At 44.7% G+C, this 19,409-nt stretch overlaps 1 protein-coding gene across 1 annotated transcript in view; it reads right to left on the minus strand.

The window, feature by feature from the left end:
* col27a1b (collagen, type XXVII, alpha 1b) overlaps positions 1 to 19,409 on the minus strand; it is a 740,056-nt gene that overhangs the window by 291,186 nt on the left and 429,461 nt on the right. Inside the window, exons 20-21 of the mRNA XM_070863596.1 lie at positions 8,857 to 8,910; positions 8,502 to 8,555 (exon numbers count right to left, since the gene is read on the minus strand). Coding sequence (XP_070719697.1) covers positions 8,502 to 8,555; positions 8,857 to 8,910 — 108 coding nt within the window. The remainder of the gene's footprint in view (positions 1 to 8,501; positions 8,556 to 8,856; positions 8,911 to 19,409) is intronic.

Below are 19,409 nucleotides of genomic sequence, written 5' to 3' on the forward strand. Positions count from 1 at the left end.
GTATTAAAGAGATTCAAATTTTTCAACTTTTATAACAATTGAGGTACTGTGTTGTCTATTGCAGCTTGGCTTGTAAAATATGATCAACTTTATGCAAGTGTGCACAGGTGTCAATAGTAAATTGGGTGAAATCGATACCCTATACTAAACTACTTCAACTCTATTTATGCTGATCAATTAGTTTTTTTTAAATATGGAGATGGGAAACCTGCATGAATTGTTTAACGCTTCTATTTTTGTGGAAATGTAACATGTTGCTCCGTCCTGTGCCCAGACCCGACACCTTAGATCAGGGACGTGGCCTATGTAAATGAGCTTCTTTTGACAGCTCCTGTGGGCGGGGACAGACTCCGAAAGAAGCCACAGGCTTCGTGCGCGCTGCGTTCCCATGCGGCGTGACGTCATACGCTGCCCGGGAATCTTCATCACAGAATCATAAGTTCAAGAGGGCGCAGGAGAGAAAGGTAAGTGCGCATTTTTTTTCTTTATTTTACCAGATTGCCCACGGGAATAGTGTTACAGGAATTTCTGGACGATTGATTTTTAATACAGAGACTGTCGTTTGAAGAGCCAGTTTGCCCTGACTTCACTGAGACAGTTGTAGACAGATCTGACTTTAACATAGGCACTTGTTTCTTTTTTTTCTAATTCTAGTTCTCTCTTCCTTTTTTAAAAAAAAGGTCAAGAAATTACTGTTGCCAATATGAGTGGATGAATGCTTAAAGCAATTGTAAGGGAATACTTTACTACTTTAAAAGTGGCATAAAGTAAATTGATTAATGTTTCTTTTGAAATAGTGTACAGAAGAATAACAGAATATGTTAAGTGCTCCACTGCAACACAATTGTTTTATTTCCAGGCCTCATCAATTCTCCATTCCATGCACCATTCTCTGACTTAAGAAAAAAAGGATCGTAGAGAAATATTACACACACACAAAACATAAAACAAGTTTGCAAAGTGAAGGCACTTCTGTGTCAGCCGTGGCTCAGTGGGCAGCACTCACCTCTGTGTCAGAAGGTTGTGGGTTCAAGTCCCAACTCCAGAGACTAGAGCACAAAAATCTAGGCTGACACTCCAGTGCAGTACTGAGGGAGTGCTGCACTGTCGGAGGTGCCGCCTTTCGGATGAGACATTAAACTGAGGCCCCGTCTGCTCTCTCAGGTGAACGTAAAAGATCCTATGGTACTATTTCGAAGAAGAGCAGGGGAGTTATCCCCAGTGTCCTGGCCAAAATTTATCCCTTAATCAACATAACAAAATCAGATTATCTGGTCATTATCACATTACTGTTTGTGGGAGCTAGCTGTGTGTAAATTCAAAACACTTCAAAAGTACTTCATTGGCTGTAAAGTGCTTTGGGATGTCCTGAGGTCATGAAAGGTGCTATAGAAATGCAAGTCAGTCTTTGTTTTATAACTATGTACAGCCAGTCTGGTCCAACTATGCAAATACCAATCTTCAGTCAGCTCCAGGAAGTGGTGCATGCACGTTGTGAGCTGATTTGACCTCCAATTTTTCCCTAATCTTTCCTCCCCGGTTTCAAGCTGAATGCGTCCCACTCATCTGGTAGAAACCATTAATTTATTTGACGTATTTATTTGAAATCTTTTATCACCAAACGTCCTGGAGGATTGTGTGCAAGAGCACAAAAGATCCACTTTGAAGCCTGCTTTCACCGTGCTTGACAAATGACAAAATGAATGCTTCAAAACTAATGGAACTGGTGCTCTCCACTCTCCCGTCCTGTGACAGTTGGAACTGGTGCCCTCCACTCTCTGTTCTGTGACAGTTGGAGCTGGTGCTCTCCACTCTCCCGGAGGGAGGGCTTTAGTTTCCTGAACAATTGGGAGCGCTTCTGGGGTAGGTGGGACCTGTACAAGTCGGACAGGTTACACCTCAACAGAGACGGGACCAATATTCTTGCGTGTGGTTTTGATAGTACGGTTGGGAGGGCTTTAAACTAGCTTGGCAGGGGGATGGGAACGCAGGAGAGGGCTCTGAGCTAGTTAGGGTGGGTGAAAGCTCAGATGAACAGAACCCCAAGAAAGAATGCAAAAGGCAGGAGGCAACAGAGCAGAGTAGCACTGGGGTAAGTGTAAACCACAAGGTGATAGGAAGAGACAATATGTATGAATATAAAGGGGCTGCAGGAGGGGTCAAAACTAAAAATCATGGTTTAAAAACTAGTATTAAAACACTTTACCTAAACGCACTCAGCATTCGAAACAAAGTAAATGAGTTGACGGCACAAATCATTACAAATGGGCATGATTTGGTGGCCATTACTGAAACATGGTTGCAGGGTGGCCAAGACTGGGAATTAAACATACAGGGGTATCTGACAATTCAGAAAGATAGACAAGAGCGGAAGGGAGGTGGGGTAGCTCTGTTAATGAAGGATGATATCAGGGCAGTTGTGAGAGACGATATTGGCTCTAATGAACAAAATGTTGAATAATTGTGGGTGGAGATTAGAGATAGTAAGGGGAAAAAGTCACTGGTGGGCGTAGTTTATAGGCTCCCAAATAATAACTTCACGGTGGGGCGGACAATAATCGGGGGAATAATGGAGGCATGTGAAAAAGGAATGGCAGTAATCATGGGGGATTTTAACCTACATATCGATTGGTCAAATCAAATCGCACGGGATAGCCTTGAGGAGGAATTCATAGAATGCATATGGGATTGTTTCTTAGAACAGTATGTGACAGAACCTACAAGGGACCAAGCTATTTTAGATCTGGTCCTGTGTAATGAGTCAGGAATAATAAACGATCTCCAAGTAAAAGATCCTCTTGGAATGAGTGATCACAGTATGGTTGAATTTGTAATACAGATTGAGGGTGAGGAAGTAGTGTCTCAAACGAGCGTACTATGCTTAAACAAAGGGGACTACAGTGGGATGAGGGCAGAGTTGGCTAAAGTAGACTGGGAACACAGACTAAACGGTGGCACAATTGAGGAACAGTGGAGGACTTTTAAGGAGCTCTTTCAAGTGCTCAACAAAAATATATTCCAGTGAAAAAGAAGGGCGGTAAGAGAAGGGATAACCAGCCGTGGATAACCAAGGAAATAAAGGAGAGTATCAAATTAAAAACCAATGCGTATAAGGTGGCCAAGGTTAGTGGGAAACTAGAAGATTGGGAAAATTTTAAACGACAGCAAAGAATGACTAAGAAAGCAATAAAGAAAGGAAAGATAGATTACGAAAGTAAACTTGCGCAAAACATAAAAACAGATAGTAAAAGATTTTACCGATATATAAAATGGAAGAGTGACTAAAGTAAATGTTGGTCCCTTGGAAGATGAGAAGGGGGATTTAATAATGGGAAATGTGGAAATGGCTGAGACCTTAAACAATTATTTTGCTTCGGTCTTCACAGTGGAAGACACAAAAACCATGCCAAAAATTGCTGGTCACGGGAATGTGGGAAGGGAGGACCTTGAGACAATCACTATCACTAGCGGGGTAGTGCTGGACAGGCTAATGGGACTCAAGGTAGACAAGTCCCCTGGTCCTGATGAAATGCATCCCAGGGTATTAAAAGAGATGGCGGAAGTTATAGCAGATGCATTCGTTATAATCGACCAAAATTCTCTGGACTCTGGGGAGGTACCAACGGATTGGAAAGCAACTAATGTAACGCCTCTGTTCAAAAAAGGGGGCAGACAAAAGACAGGTAACTATAGGCTGGTTAGTTTAACATCTGTAGTGTATTTAGATTTCCAAAAGGCATTCGATAAGGTGCCACACAAAAGGTTACTGCAGAAGATAAAGATACGCGGAGTCAGAGGAAATGTATTAGCATGGATAGAGAATTGGCTGGCTAACAGAAAGCAGAGAGTCGGGATAAATGGGTCCTTTTTGGGTTGGAAATCGGTGTTTAGTGGTGTGCCACAGGGATCGGTGCTGGGACCACAACTGTTTATAATATACATAGATGACCTGGAAGAGGGGACAGAGTGTAGTGTAACAAAATTTGCAGATGACACAAAGATTAGTGGGAAAGCGGGTTGTGTAGAGGACACAGAGAGGCTGCAAAGAGATTTAGATGGGTTAAGCGAATGGGCTAAGGTTTGGCAGATGGAATACAATGTCGGAAAATGTGAGGTCATCCACCTTGGGAAAAAAAAAAAGAGTAAAAGGGAATATTATTTGAATGGGGAGAAATTACAACATGCTGTGGTGCAGAGGGACCTGGGGGTCCTTGTGCATGAATCCCAAAAAGTTAGTTTGCAGGTGCAGCAGGTAATCAGGAATGGAATGGAATGTTGGCCTTCATTGCGAGAGGGATGGAGTACAAAAGCAGGGAGGTCCTGCTGCAACTGTACAGAGTATTGGTGAGGCCGCACCTGGAGTACTGCGTGCAGTTTTGGTCACCTTACTTAAGGATATACTAGCTTTGGAGGGGGTACAGAGACGATTCACGAGGCTGATTCCGGAGATGAGGGGGTTACCGTATGATGATAGATTGAGTAGACTGGGTCTTTACTCGTTGGAGTTCACAAGGATGAGGGGTGATCTTATAAAAACATTTAAAATAATGAAAGGGATAGACAAGATAGAGGCAGAGAGGTTGTTTCCAGGGAGACTAGAACTAGGGGGCACAGCCTCAAAATATGGGGGAGCCAATTTAAAACCGAGTTGAGAAGGAATTTCTTCTCCCAGAGGGTTGTGAATCCGTGGAATTCTCTGCCCAAGGAAGCAGTTGAGGCTAGCTCATTGAATATATTCAAATCACAGATAGATAGATTTTTAACCAATAAGGGAATTAAGGGTTATGGGGAGCGGGCAGGTAAGTGGAGCTGAGTCCACGGCCAGATCAGCCATGATCTTGTTGAATGGCGGATCAGGCTCGAGGGGCTAGATGGCCTACTCCTGTTCCATGTTCTTATGTTCTTATGTTGTTATGTTGTTATGTTCTTATTAATGTTGGGGAAGTCCAGAATCAGGGGTCACAGTCTAAGGATTAGGGGTAAGCCATGAGGAGAAACGTCTTCACCCAGAGAGTGGTGAACCTGTGGAATTCTCTACCACAGAAAGTTGTTGAGGCCAATTCACATAATATATTCAAAAAGGAGTTAGATGTAGTCCTTACTACTAGGGGGATCAAGGGGTATGTCGAGAAAGCAGGAATGGGGTACTGAAGTTTCATGTTCAGCCATGAACTCATTGAATGGCGGTGCAGGCTCGAAGGGCCGAATGGCCTACTCCTGCACCTATTTTCTATGTTTCTATGTTTCTATGAAGTAAACATTAGCGAATTATTATATCTGTGTTAAATCTAACTTATTTTGGAGTCTGGCATTTTCCTTCAAGCTAGTTTCTGAAATGTGAAAAATATATTTTTTTCTTATGCTTTCATCATTACAGTAAAAGAAACTGCTTGTGGTTTCTTTTACATTTCACATCTATTGAAATGACTGACTATCCAAACTAGAATCATTTATCTCTGATCTTAGTTGAATGGTTGTACCGAATAAACCAAATGTATTTTGTAAGGAAGTTTTTCCATCTATTCTCCTATTTTTCTTTGGAAACTCTCTGATCCCATTCCCGTATTCGCATCAGATACAGCTGTTGGCTATGACTGACAGCAACACAGAGTCACACTGAGTTGTTTTAACTCTTTGCTGTGATGGAGTTTAAATTTTTTTTTTTTTTTAAAAAGTACATTGTCTCAAATCCCAAATCCTTTTGCTCAGTAAGACCATATCCTTCGAACTCATTCGTTCATGGGATGCGGGGGTCACTGGCATGACCAGCATTTATTGTCCATCCCTAATTGCCCTTGTGAAGGTGGTGGTGGTGAGCCACCTTGAACCGCTGCAGTCTGTGTGGTGAAGGTACTCCCACAGTGCTGTAAGGGAGGGAGTTCCAGAATTTTGACCCAGGGACGATGAAGGAACGGCCGATACACTTCCAAGTCAGGATGGTGTATGACTTGGAGGGGAACTTTGAAGTGCTATATAAATACAAGTTGTTGTTATTGTTGCATAGTCACTGTTGTCATCATCTTCATAGGCAGTCCCTCAGAATCGAGGAAGACTTGCTTCCATTCCTAAAGTGAGTCCTTTGGTGGCTGAACAGTCCAATGCGAGAGCCACAGACCCTGTCACAGGTGGGACATACATTCATCAGGGGAAGGAAGGAGTGGGACTGATTTGCCGCACGCTCCTTCCGCTGCCTGCACCTGACCTCTTCACGCTCGCGGCGTTGAGATTCGAAGAACTCAACGCCCTCCCGGATGCACGTTCTCCACTTAGGGCTGTCTTCGGCCAGGGTCTTCACAGGTGTCAGTGGTGATGTCGCACTTTACCAGCGAGGCTTTGAGGGTGTCCTTGTAATGTTTCTGCTGACCACCTTTGGCTCGTTTGCCATGAAGGAGCTCCGCATAGAGCAATTGCTTAGGGAGCCTCGTGTCTGGCATCTGAACTATGTGGCCTGCCCAGTGGAGCTGATCGAGTATGGTTAGTGCTTCAATGTGGGGATGTTAGCCTGGGCGAGAACACTGATGTTGGTGCGCCTGTCCTCCCAGGGGATTTGCAGGATCTTGCGGAGACATCGTTGGTGATATTTCTCCAGCGACTTGGTGTCTTCTGTACATGGTCCATGCCTCAGATCCATACAGGAGGGCGGGTATTACTACAGTCCTGTAGACCATGAGCTTGGTGGTAGATTTGAGGGCCTGGTCTTTGAACACTCTTTTCATCAGGCGGCCGAAGGCTTCACTGGCGCACTGGAGGCGATGTTGAATCTCCGCATCAATGTCTGCCATTGTTGATAAAAGGCTCCTGAGGTATGGGATGTGGTCCACGTTGTCGAGGGCCGTGCCATGAATCTTGATGACTTGGGGCAGTGCTGTGCGGTGGAGGACCTTTGTCTTACGGATGTTAAGCATAAGGCCCATGCTTTCATATGCCTCGGTGAATACATCGACTATATCCTGGAGTTCAGACTCAGAATGTGCGCAAACGCAGGCATTGTCCGTGTACTGAAGCTCAACGACAGAGGTTGGGGTGATCTTGGACCTGGCCTGGAGACGGCGTAGGTTAAACAGCTTCCCACTGGTTCTGTAGTTTAGTTCCACTCCAGCGGGGAGCTTGTTGACTGTGAGGTGGAGCATGGCAGCGAGGAAGATTGAGAAGAGGGTTGGGGCGATGACGCAGCCCTGTTTGACCCCGGTCCAGACGTGGATTGGATCTGTAACAGAACCGCTGGTAAGGATCGCGGCCTGCATGTCGTCGTGGAGCAGGCGAAGGATGTAGACAAACTTTTGGGGGCATCCAAAACGGAGGAGGACGCTCCATAAACCCTCACGGTTGACAATGTCAAAGGCCTTTGTAAGATCGAAAAAGGCCATGTATAAGGGCTAGCGCTACTCCCTGCATTTTTCCTGCAGCTGTCGCGCTGCAAAGATCATGTCCATTGTGCCCCGTAGGGGACGAAATCCGCACTATGATTCCGGGAGGACCTCCTCAGCCACAGGGAGAAGACGATTGAGGAAAACTCCAGCGACAACCTTCCCTGTGGCTGATAGCAGGGAAATACCCCTGTAGTTGCCACAGTTGGACTTGTCCCCCCCTTTTAAAGATGGTCACGATCACTGCATCTCTGAGATCTCCCGGCATGCTCCCCTCCCTCCAAAGAGAGAGATGAGGTCATGTATCCGCGCCAACAGCGCCTCTCCGCCATACTTTAGCACCTCAGCAGGAATTCCATCCGCACTCGTAGCCTTGTTATTCTTGAGTTGTTTTATGGTTTTGCCTAGCTCGTGCAACGTTAGGGTTTCACTGAGGTGGCGGCGGGTCGCATGCTGCGGGATGGAGTTGAGAACACTCGAGTCAAAGGCAGAGTCTCGATTGAGGAGATCTTCAAAGTGCTCCTTCCAACGGGCCCCGACAGCCTCGGTGTCCTTGATGAGTGTTCCCCCATTCTTGGCCAGGACTGGAGTGGGGCCTTGGGAGTTTGGACCGTAGGTGGCCTTGATTGTAATGAAGAATCCTCGCATATCGTGGCTGTTGGCCAGTTGTTGTATCTCCTGTGCTTTCTCCATCCACCACCTGTTCTTTAGGTCCCGGGTTTTTTGTTGGACCTCAGTCTTGAGCCATCTATAATGCTGCTTTGCAGCTCCCGAGTTGGGTTGTTGCTTGGGGCTCAGAAATGCTCTGCGCTTACGGTCTATTAGTTCTTGGATCATTGTTGTAATGTAGGAAACGCAGCAGCTAATTTGCGCACAGCAAGCTCCCTCAAACAGCAATGCGATAAATGACTAGATGATCCTGTTTTAGTGATGTTGATTGAGGGATAAATATTAGCCAGGACACCTGGGATAACTCCCCTGCTCTTCTTCGAAATAGTGCCGTGGGATGGTTTTTACGCCCACCAAAGAAAGAGCAGACTTGGCCTCAGATTAACGTCTCATCCGAAAGCAAAGCTGTTGCACAGTTTGCCACGATGGCAAGAACTACGGAGGTGATTTTCTCTCTGGACTTACCTCTTGACCAAGTAGGCCCCGAGGCCCAGGTAAACCTCGCGCTCCCGGCTTCCCCTGTGAAAGATATTTAAAAAAATTATTACATGTAGCAAATTTGTCAGGAAATCAACAAACCCCTTGAGGCCTTCAATAGTGCAGCGACCACAGGTCTGACCTCCAACCTGTGGTTGCCATGGGCGACCTTGCAGCACTCGTTACTTTTTAAAAGCAATTGGGAGTAATATCAATAAAAACACAAGCGCTATTTTTCGGACAGGGCAATCTTTTGGAAAGACAGTCTGCTAATAAAGTCAGGACATGGTTTAATTTGTCCGAATGTCTGCCTAAATGGAACAGCCATGCATTCATAACTCACCTTCGGCCCTTCTGGGCCATTTTGCCCCGGTGGTCCAATGTCTCCTGGGAAACCCTAAATGGAGTTTATAAGATAAAAGAAAAGATGATGGATACTTCATGAGTCAGCGGCCTTTCATTTACGCCAGTAATGCACTATATTGTGGAATCGCTTAAAGCCAAGTCCCCAAAATAACAAAACTCATATTCTGATCATTCTTTTGCTATATCAGAGGGTAGACACTAGTCTCTTAAAATATCTTATATAGGCTTCAAAATTTGTAAGAACATAAGAAAAAGTTAAAGGCGAGAAAAGGTGCTTCAAGTTCATCGAGCTAATCGCTCCAATACTCACCCAACCTAGTATACAACTGTATTTTGAACTCCCTTCTTTAACTTACCATACAGATTATTCCAAAGATTAATCATAAGAACAAAAGAATATGAGAAATAGAAAGAGTCGGCCATTTGGCCTCTCGAGCCTGCTCTGCCATTCAATAAGATCATGGCTGATCTGATCATGGACTCAGCTCCACTTCCCTGCCCGCTCCCCATAACCCTTTATTCCCTTATCGCTCAAAAATCTGTCTATCTCCGCCTTAAATATATTCAATGACCCAGCCTCCACAGTTCTCTGGGGCAGAGAATTCCATAGATTTACAACCCTCTAAGAAATTCCTCCTCATCTCAGTTTTAAATGGATGGCCCCTTATTCTGAGACTTTGTCCCCTAGTTTTAGTTTCCCCTATGAGTGGAAATATCCTCTCTTCATCCACCTTGTCGAGCCCCCTCATTATTTTATATGTTTCAATAAGATCACCTCTCATTCTTCTGAACTCCAATGAGTATAGGCCCAACCTACTCAGCCTATCATCATAAGTCAACCCCTTCATCTCCGGAATCAACCTAGTGAACCTTCTCTGAACAGTCTCCAATGCAAGTATATCCTTCCTTAAATACGGAGACCAAAACTGTACGCAGTAATCCAGGTGTGGCCTCACCAATACCCTGTACAGTTGTAGCAGGACTTCTCTGCTTTTAGTCTCTATCCCTCTTGCAATAAAGGCCAACATTCCATTTGCCTTTCTGATCATTTGCTGTACCTGCATACTAATTTTTTGTGTTTCATGCACAAGGACCCCAAGGTCCCTCTGTACTGCAGCACTTTGCAATTTTTCTCCATTTAAATTATAATTTGCTTTTCTATTTTTTTCTGCCAAAGTGGATAACCTCACATTTTCCCACATTATACTCCATCTGCCAAATTTTTGCCCACTCATTTAGCCTGTCTATATTCTTTGCAGATTTTGTGTGTCCTCACAATTTGATTTCCCACCCATCATTGTATCATCAGCAAAGTTGGCTACATTACACTTGGCCTCTTCATCCAAGTCATTAATATAGATTGTAAATAGTTGAGGCCCCAGAACCGATCCCTGTGGCACCTCACTAGTTATTGTTTGCCAACCGGAAAATGACCGATTTATCCCGACTCTCCGTTTTTTGTTAGTTAGCCAATCCTTTATCCATGCTAATATATTACCCCCAACCCCGTGAATGTTTATCTTCTGCAGTAACCTTTTATGTGACACCTTATCGAATGCCTTCTGGAAATTCAAATACACCACATCCACTGGTTCCCCCTTATCCACCCTACTCGTTACATCCTCAAAGAACTCCAGAAAATTTGTCAAACATGATTTTCCTTTCATGCTGACTCTCCTTGAGTGAATTATGCTTTTCCAAATGTCCTTAATAATGATCTCCAGCATTTTCCCTACGACAGATGTTAGGCTAATTGGTCTATAGTTTCCTGCTTTCTGTCTGCCTCCTTTTTTAAATAGGGGCATTACATTTGTGGTTTTCCAATCCACTGGGACCTCCCCAGAATCCAGGGAATTTTGGTAGATTACAACCAATGCATTCACTATCTCTACAGCCACTTCTTTTAAGACCCAAGGATACAAGCCATCAAGTCCAGGGGACTTGTCTGCCTTTAGTCACATTATTTTACCGAGTAATACTTCTTTAGTGATAATGATTGTATTAAGTTCCTCCCTCCCTATAGCCCCTTGATTATCCACTATTGGGATGTTTTTAGTGTCTTCTACTGTGAAGACCGATACAAAATATTTGTTCAATGTCTCTGCCATTTCCCTGTTCCCCATAATTAATTCCCCAGTCTCATCCTCTCGGGGACCAACATTTACTTTAGCCACTCTTTCCCTTTTTATGTACCTGTAGAAATGCTTACTCTCTGTTTTTATATTTCGTGCTAGTTTACTTTAATAATCCATCGTCCCTCACTTTATTATTTTTTTAGTCGGTCTTTGCTGGCTTTTAAAAGTTTCCCAATCCTCTGGCCTCCCACTAGTCTTGTCCACATTTTATGCCCTTGCTTTCGATTTGATGACATTACTTTTTGCTGATTTCTTTTCAATTCACCATTGACTAACTTTATGTCCTATTGGCCTGAATTTGTGGTCCTGATGTGGGGCGTAATGACAGCGTTCGCCATCATTTCGCCTTTGAAACTGACCGCCAGGTGAGGATTTAGGGCAAGTGCGGCCGAACACGGAAATCTGACGATATGGCCTGTCATTCACTGCTCCGACACAGGCTGCGTGTGCCCCACCACCCCGACAGAGCTGGAAATCACCCAAATCAGAGAAACTGACGAAAACTTTGACTCTTCCACAGTAAGGACCCTGTTAAATTCCCCACCAATAGTTCGACCCAAAGGGATTCGGTGTAACTGGGGCTTTAACAGCCTATTGATTGCTCAATAAAGGTTATGGACCTATAAAACTAATTTTAATCTTGTGGAGTGTAACATTTATCCATTTAAATAAAAATATTAAGAAACTGTAAAAATATATATTTTTTTAAAAGTTTGTCCATCTTTATTTCAGGTTTGCCTTATCCTCATGTGAGAGCCCCAATCTTTGTTTTGTTCTCTCTAACAGTTTTAAAAAGTTAGAATTTGAAGAGTTTACCCACTTCCTTGTTCGCTGTCTGTGAGAATTCTTTTGATTGGCTGCTTAGACAGCTTGTTGACAACACAGGCTGCTCTTCGCTGGGAATCCCCATTAACCTCCGTTGATTTCAATTACGTGTCGGAACACACAAAATTCCCGACACAGTGATCACGAGATCTTTGTGCGAAGTTTACTTTGGGGCCAATAGCGAACGCCTTTGCTTCACTGCTGACAACAAATTCCAGGCCAATATTTTGGCTTCACCTCATCTTTCCTATGTAATACTGTATATTCCTTAATGAGATCCTCCATTAATTGCTTTCTCTTCAGACTGGTAAAGTATGATTTTCGCTCATACCTCACCCACTTAGCACAGGAATTTATTTTTGCTGCTCTTCTCTGCATTCTGTCCCTTTTAAGTACGGCAAACAAAACTGCACGTGGTCTGACCAGTGCTTTATAAACCATCAGCATGACCATGGTAGACTAACACTCCATTGCTCTTGCTACGATTCCTAACATTACATGTGCTTTCCAATTGCATTTTCTACCTTGTCTTAACATTGAAAATGATTAGTTTATTACTCGCAGGTCCCTTTCAAAGTTGTGCTAATTCTATATATGTGTCAGCCGTGGCTCATTGGTAGCATTCTCGCAGCTGAGTCAGAGGTTGTGGGTTCAAGTTCCACTCCCGTGCCGTACTGAGGGAGTTTAAGCTGAGGCCCCGTCTGCCCTCTGTAATTATCCCATGGCACTATTTCAAAGAAGAGCAGGGGAGGTCGCCCCTGCTGTCCTGGCCAATAATTATCCCTCGAACACCAGCACTACAACAGATTATCTGGTCATTATCACATTGCTGTTTGTGGGAGCTTGCTGTGCACAAACTGGCTGCTGCGTTTCCGACACTACAACAGTGACTACACTTGAAAAAGTACTTCATTGGTTGTGAAGCGCTTTGGGACGTCCTGAGGTGGTGAAAGGAGTTGTATAAATGCAAGTCTTTCTTATGATGCTCAACCTTTCTCCCAACATGCAATACTTTGCATTTGCCATTATAAAGATTAAGTTCTCCTTTGTCCATCATTTGCCGAACTGATCTAACTCCTCCTGAAAAAAGCTTTAATTGCATCCTGTCCCTATTATACCTGTACTCCCTATTTTACTGTTTTGTTTGCAAATTTAACGAGCTGCTAAAATTGGTTTCTGCGACCAGGTCCACTTATTTGGTTGAGAAGCAGCAGGCTCATCTGAATAATCTGGGCAGGCTGCCGTGCCTCCACAGGCCGCTCTATCCTGCGCAGGAATGGATTTCGGGTGGCAGTGGCCCTCAGGCAAGTAATGGGTTGGGAGGCCCAAACACGGCCGGCAGGATAGCGTTGTGGAACCGGGAGGAGCACTTGGGCTCTTCCTGGCTTTACATGAATATAATTTAAAAAAAATTAAAGCCAACTTCTCGATGGTGGCCATCTCCCAAGCTGCATCACGCCAGGAAAGTTGACGCCTGCTGCACTCAAAGCAGTACCATATTTCAGAGCAGGTCCTGAAACAGGCGATATATATGCAAGGGGCCCATCAAGGGTCATCATCATAGGCAGTCCCTCGAAATCGAGGAAGACCTGCTTCCACTCTAAAAGTGAGTTCTCAGGTGACTGTACAGTCCAGTACAGGAATTACAGTCTCTGTCACAGGTGGGACAGACAGTGGTTGAAGGAAAGGGAGGGTGGGACAGGTTTGCCGCACACTCCTTCCGCTGCCTGCGCGTTGACGAGACTCGAGGTGCTCAGTGCCCTCCCGGGATGCTCTTCCTCCATTTGGGGTGGTCTTTGGCCAGGGATTCCCAGGTGTCGGGGATGTTGCACTTTATCAAGGAGGCGTTGAGGGTGTCCTTGAAACGTTTCCTCTGCCCACCTGGTGATTGCCTGCTGTGTAGGAGTTCCAAGTAGAGCGCTTGCTTTGGGAGTCTTGTGTCAGGCATGTGGGCGATGTGGCCCTCCCAATGGAGCTGGTCGAATATGATCAGTGCTTTTGTGCTGGGGCTATTTTAGGTAATCGCCCCCCCCACCCCCCCCAATGGCCGGAAAATTATCCGAGGACATTTTTCAGGCATCGTTGGGTTGCAAGGTGAAATCAGTTCGTTTGTGCCCCTCCGGACTCCATGAATTTATTGCCCTGGCAGTTGACATTCTTAGTGCTTAAAAATCGTGCCTCCTGCCACTGAAAAGGCACCTCCCCTTTCAGAGGCGAAGGCTTGCTTTAAATACCCATCAGGGCTGGCAAATTTCCGTCCACTCCAAAATGGCGAACTGCCCAACAATAAAGACGAACCATGCAGCATCATGGTTATGTCATTGGATTAGTAATCCAAAGAGCCTAGACTAATGATCCAGAGACAAGAGTTCAAATCCCACCATGGCAGCTGGGGAATTTAAATTTAGTTAATTAAATAAATCTGGAATTAAAAAGCTAGTATCAGTAATCCAACCACCGGATTGCTATAAAAGCCCATCTAATGTCCTTTAGGGAAGGAAATCTGCCGTCCTTACCCAGTGTGGCCTATATGTGACTCCGGACCCACAGCAATGTGGTTAACCCTTAACTGCCCCTCTGAAATGGTCTAGCGAGCCACTCAGTTGTATTCAAGAAGGCGTCTCACCACCACCTTCTTGAGGGCAATTAGGGATGGGCAATAAATGATGGCCTTGCCGGTGACGCCCACATCCCGTGAACGAATAAATAAAAAATAAAAAATGAAATGCGACTGCCCTGACCAGGGCCTGGCTGATGTACTCCAAAGGCTAAAATTGGGGCCATGACGATTCATGATGGCAGGAACATTGTAGTTGTGTCACCTGATGACACTGACAAAGTCCCAATAAAAAATCCTTAACTTGAAAATTTGAAAAAATCTCCTGAGGTGGCGAGTGTGCGGGGCATAGCAAGGGTGGGGGTGAGGGTGAGGGGGTGGGTGGGGAGAAGAGTTCTACAATCCTTTTTGTGTCACGAATAACAGTAACGTGGGGCCTCTTCACCCCCCTCCCTTCTTCAAATCCCCTGAATTGCCTTGAAAAGAAAGCAGCAGGCTGTTGATGGCAAAGGGAAGCTCTGGATCCACGCAGCCTAGTGCTGAGCAATGTATGGTTTATTGTATAGCAACAGATTGTCTGGCTCTTGTCCCTTTGGCTACTTTGATTTGCGATGAAGCGGCAGCACTTCAGCTTTGGTTTGGCATGCGCTGTGCAATTCTGACCCGCACGATGCCGTGCCTTTGAATCCAGCCCACAGCACTTGAACTAACCCAGCTGCTGCCTTGAAAATTCACAGTGCGGGCCTTCCTTCACTCAGTCGTAGTACAGAGGAATGAAAACCCATGCACGCCCAGACCACAGCAGGAGCGAAACAACAGCAGTCAGGTGGTGCATGTCTGGGTGGATTATGGGCAACCTCGGTGCACCACAAAGCATCTGTTTCCAGTCTCCCTGCATCAATGGGGGCTAGCGCAGCTGATGTCTGTACAAAAAAACGAGATGTTGCCAACCCCGACATGGAATGATCTGCGGAGGGATTATTGAGGCAATCGCGGAAATTGCTTAAGCTCTGACTAGCAACCTCTTTACTTTTTATCCACAAGCAATCCTGTGGCATATCACTATTACACGCGCATATATAAATAAATATATCTAAACATATCAACATAGTCATCATCATAGGAAGTCCCTCGAAACGAGGATGACTTGCTTCCACGCCAAAAACGGATGAGTTCACAGGTGTTTCAATTATATTCCGGATCCCGAACTACATCCTGAAGGATGGAAGATGCCTGTGCGTGGATTTTTTTTAACATGTGGTGACCATTGCACACCAGCCACCACACGGTCTTGACAGAGCTAGGTCTTGGTCCAGTGGCAAGGATTAACCAAAACGACTGGAGACCAGCTCTGCTGCACGGACCTAGTGCGCACACATATCGCAGTGTGGGCTGGCCCCGTGCTGCCCCTGGGCCCTCGGCTCTTCTGGGCCCAGAACTCACGCCTCTCATGGGCCCCAATCACATCCCTCTATGAACTCTCGCCCCATAGTACAATGTCACAAGCTAGACACTTTTAATTGTTTTATTTTTAATTCATTCATGGGATGTGGACGTCACCAGCATGGCCAACATTTATTGGCCATCCCTAATTGCATTGAGAAGGTGGCAATGAGCCGCCTTCTTGAATAAGTGGCTTGCTAGGCCATTTCAGAGGGCGGTTAAAAATCAACCATATTGCTGTGGGTCTGGAGTCACATGTAGGCCAGACCGGGTAAAGACGGCAAAAATTACTTCTAAAGGACATTAGTGAACCAGATGGGTTTTTACGTCAATCCAGTAGTTTCATGGCCACCGGCCATTAAATTCCGGATTTATTTAATTAACTGAATGATGTTAACTGCCATGATGGGATTTGAACTCAAGTCTCTAGATCATTAGTCCAGGCCTCTGGATTACTAGTCCCATAACATAACCACTATCCCACTGTTTCCAATTTAATTTTTAGGGGTGAAGGCATGATTCTGTAAAAGATGGCCACCATAATTGTCACAATGATGTAATAAACTTTGCGTCAGCAGGCAAGATAATACATAACATAAATTTTACTTAAAAAAAAATTAAGTTTCAATTGTAATGTTGATACTTTTAAATATTAGGTTCAATAAAGGCTTCAAATCTATAAAGTGCAAAGAGAGCTCTATTTCCTGATGAGTGCAAAAATGCTTGATTTACAAAGTGTGAATAAGTCGAAGGCAACAACAACAACTTGTATTTATATAGCACATTTAACGTAGTTAAACGACCCAAGGCGCTTCACAGGAGTATTAGGAGATAAAGAAATTGACCGAGCCGCATAAGTAGAAATTAGGGCAGCTTGGTCACGAGGTAGGTTTTAAGGAGCGTCTTGAGGAGAAGAGAGAGGTAGAGAGGTGGAGCGGTTTAGGCGGGGAGTTCCAGAGCTTGGGGCCCGGGCAACAAAAGGCACGGCCACCAATGGTTGAGCGATTATAATCAGGGATGCTCAACAGGGCAGAATTAGAGGAGCGCAGACATCTCGGGGGGTTGTGGGGCTGGAGGGGATTACAGAGATAGGGAAGGTAGACATGTAATCAGAATCTAGTTATACAGTGGACTGTAGAGCAAAGGATGCAGAAATCACAGCCAGTCTGACAAAACAATCTAATCGTGTAGTTCATGCAGGTCAGTGCACTAATCTCATTGAATATAAAGCTATATAACTTCTACATAAATTACAATTAGTTTGAATGTAAAAGATGATTTTGAATGCTGTCTGTACTCTGACATTATTTAAAAATAAATCAATATCTGGACAGTATTTTGACACCACCAATGTTACATTTTTGTGTAAAGCACCTTGGAACGTTTTGTGACATTAAAGACGCTACATAAATACAAGTTGTTGTTGTTGTGAACCCAGCTAAAAATCACTAGAACATTCTATTTGACGATGCTTTGACTTAAGACTCTATCCAACCTCTGCAGTATAAAACCCAAAACCAACTACCACTTTACTCTGACTATAATGTCTACCAATCTCCTGTTTAATCCTGCAATGTTACTGATGCGGTTTTACTGGTTTGTTCATAATTGTGTCAACGCATATACTTGTGGTGTGAGGTTCAGTGTGCAAGTTCACAACTTTTATTGATACACAGAGCTTCCATGCTGCAGTAGCCATGTAAATGCCACCAGCTTTTAAACACCATGACTTGGAGGCGATGGTGTTCCCATGACAGTGTTGCTCTTGTTTTAGATGAGATGCTTTTAAAAAAAATGTATTCACAAGATGTGGGCATTGCTTTGGGCAAGGCCAATATTTATTGCCCATCCCTAGGCATGCTAGGCCATTTCAGGGGGCAGTTAAAAATCAACCACATTGATGTGGGTCTGGAGTCACATATTGGCCAGACCGGGTAAGGACAGCAGATTTCCTTCCCTAAAGGACCAGATGGGTTTTTACGTCAATCCGGTAGTTTCATGGTCACCATTACTAACGATAACTTTTTATTCCAGATTTATTTAAATAACTGAAATTAAATTCCCTAGCTGCCATGATGGGACTTGAACTTGCATCTCTGGTTCATAAATCCAGGTCTCTGGATTACTAGTCCAGTGACATACCCCCCTCCCCCCCTAGGCTACTGTTCCCCTGTTCTCAGCTGAGAACACTTCCTTGAGGAACTCCTGAAGTGAGGCTGTGACGTCTGGCCTCAGACAAATTCCCAAGACTGGTCTGAGGTCAGGTGAGTAGCCTGGGGCCTGGAGTCTAGTCGGGCTCTTAGTGAATCATCCAAGCATAGACCAGGAAAAGCACCAGCGATAAAATGCTGGATGGGACAGGAAAGGGAGAGCCATCAGACACGTAGGTTGACCAAGATCAATTCCAGCAATGAATCCCACATAGCAGCTGACTGTTCAATTCTGAATTATTCTGGTTTGGGTCAAAAATGAAGTGTATAAACACAGCTGGCTATTTGATGTGAGCAAAGAAAAGGAAACACTGTGGTGTCTAACACTGTAAGTGGAGAGATCCCATGGGGGTTTTGCTGGGGATTTAACCAGTGCTACCATTAAAACATAGAAAGCATCGGGAAATTTAAGGAAAACATGGAGTTTACTGATGATTCTTGGGCAGATATTTCATTGTGATTTGTAATAATTACACAAATCATTTGACCACTGCTCCTTGCTCTCTGGAATTTTCCTGGCAAGTAATGTTGGGATTTTCTGCTGGCATCAGGTTGGATCCCTGGTGTTAATTCCAATGGAATTTAGTGGGAAATTCTGGGGATTCGGTACACCATCTCCCCACTGTCAAACACCACATCTAGGATATTCTGCTAAGAATGGACGGGTTCATTTTAATGACAACCAAATGATGGGAACATTATCTGACATATTCCCAGGGATCCTTGCATATTCTTGGCATCCTGGAGTACTAGGGTGACAGGCACTGCTTCTTTTATGCTTTGCGGCCGCTGTGCTCTGGAGGTCCTGCGCAGCACGTGCAGAATTTTGAATGGGCCACACAGCCCGTTAAAGGGGTCGTGCAGCCCAAAATGAAATTAGAGAAAACATTGGTGACAGTGCAATTTAAAAACTAAAAGGGCCACCTTAGCTTGTGCAGCTGACAGCAAGGTGATAGTTGATAGGCTAAGGCAGTATTATTTTAAAAACATTCACATCAGGGCAGCTTGAATGCAAGGACTGTGGTGGGAGCCCAGGGCCTGCGTCAAGTGCCAATGGCCTGTCAAGCCATTCTCCTCCCACCTAAAATATGCAAAATGGCCTAATCCCTGGGTATGGGGTGGGACATTGGGGTCAGGTGGAAAATCCTGGCCACCCATCCATCAATTATTTTTTTTCTTGATTGTTGTTGGCGACATTGGCAAGGCCTCATCTAGTGCCCAACCCTATTTGCTAGGAGAAGGCGGTGAGGCTCCTCCTTGAATCGTTGCCATTCCTGTGATGATGTTGCTCCCATGATGATGTTAGGTCGGGAATTCGAGGATATTGACCCGGCCGTGAACGATAATATACCTCCAAGTC

The sequence above is a fragment of the Pristiophorus japonicus genome, chromosome 20 (assembly GCF_044704955.1).
Source record: "Pristiophorus japonicus isolate sPriJap1 chromosome 20, sPriJap1.hap1, whole genome shotgun sequence".
Classification (NCBI taxonomy): Eukaryota; Metazoa; Chordata; class Chondrichthyes; family Pristiophoridae; genus Pristiophorus; species Pristiophorus japonicus.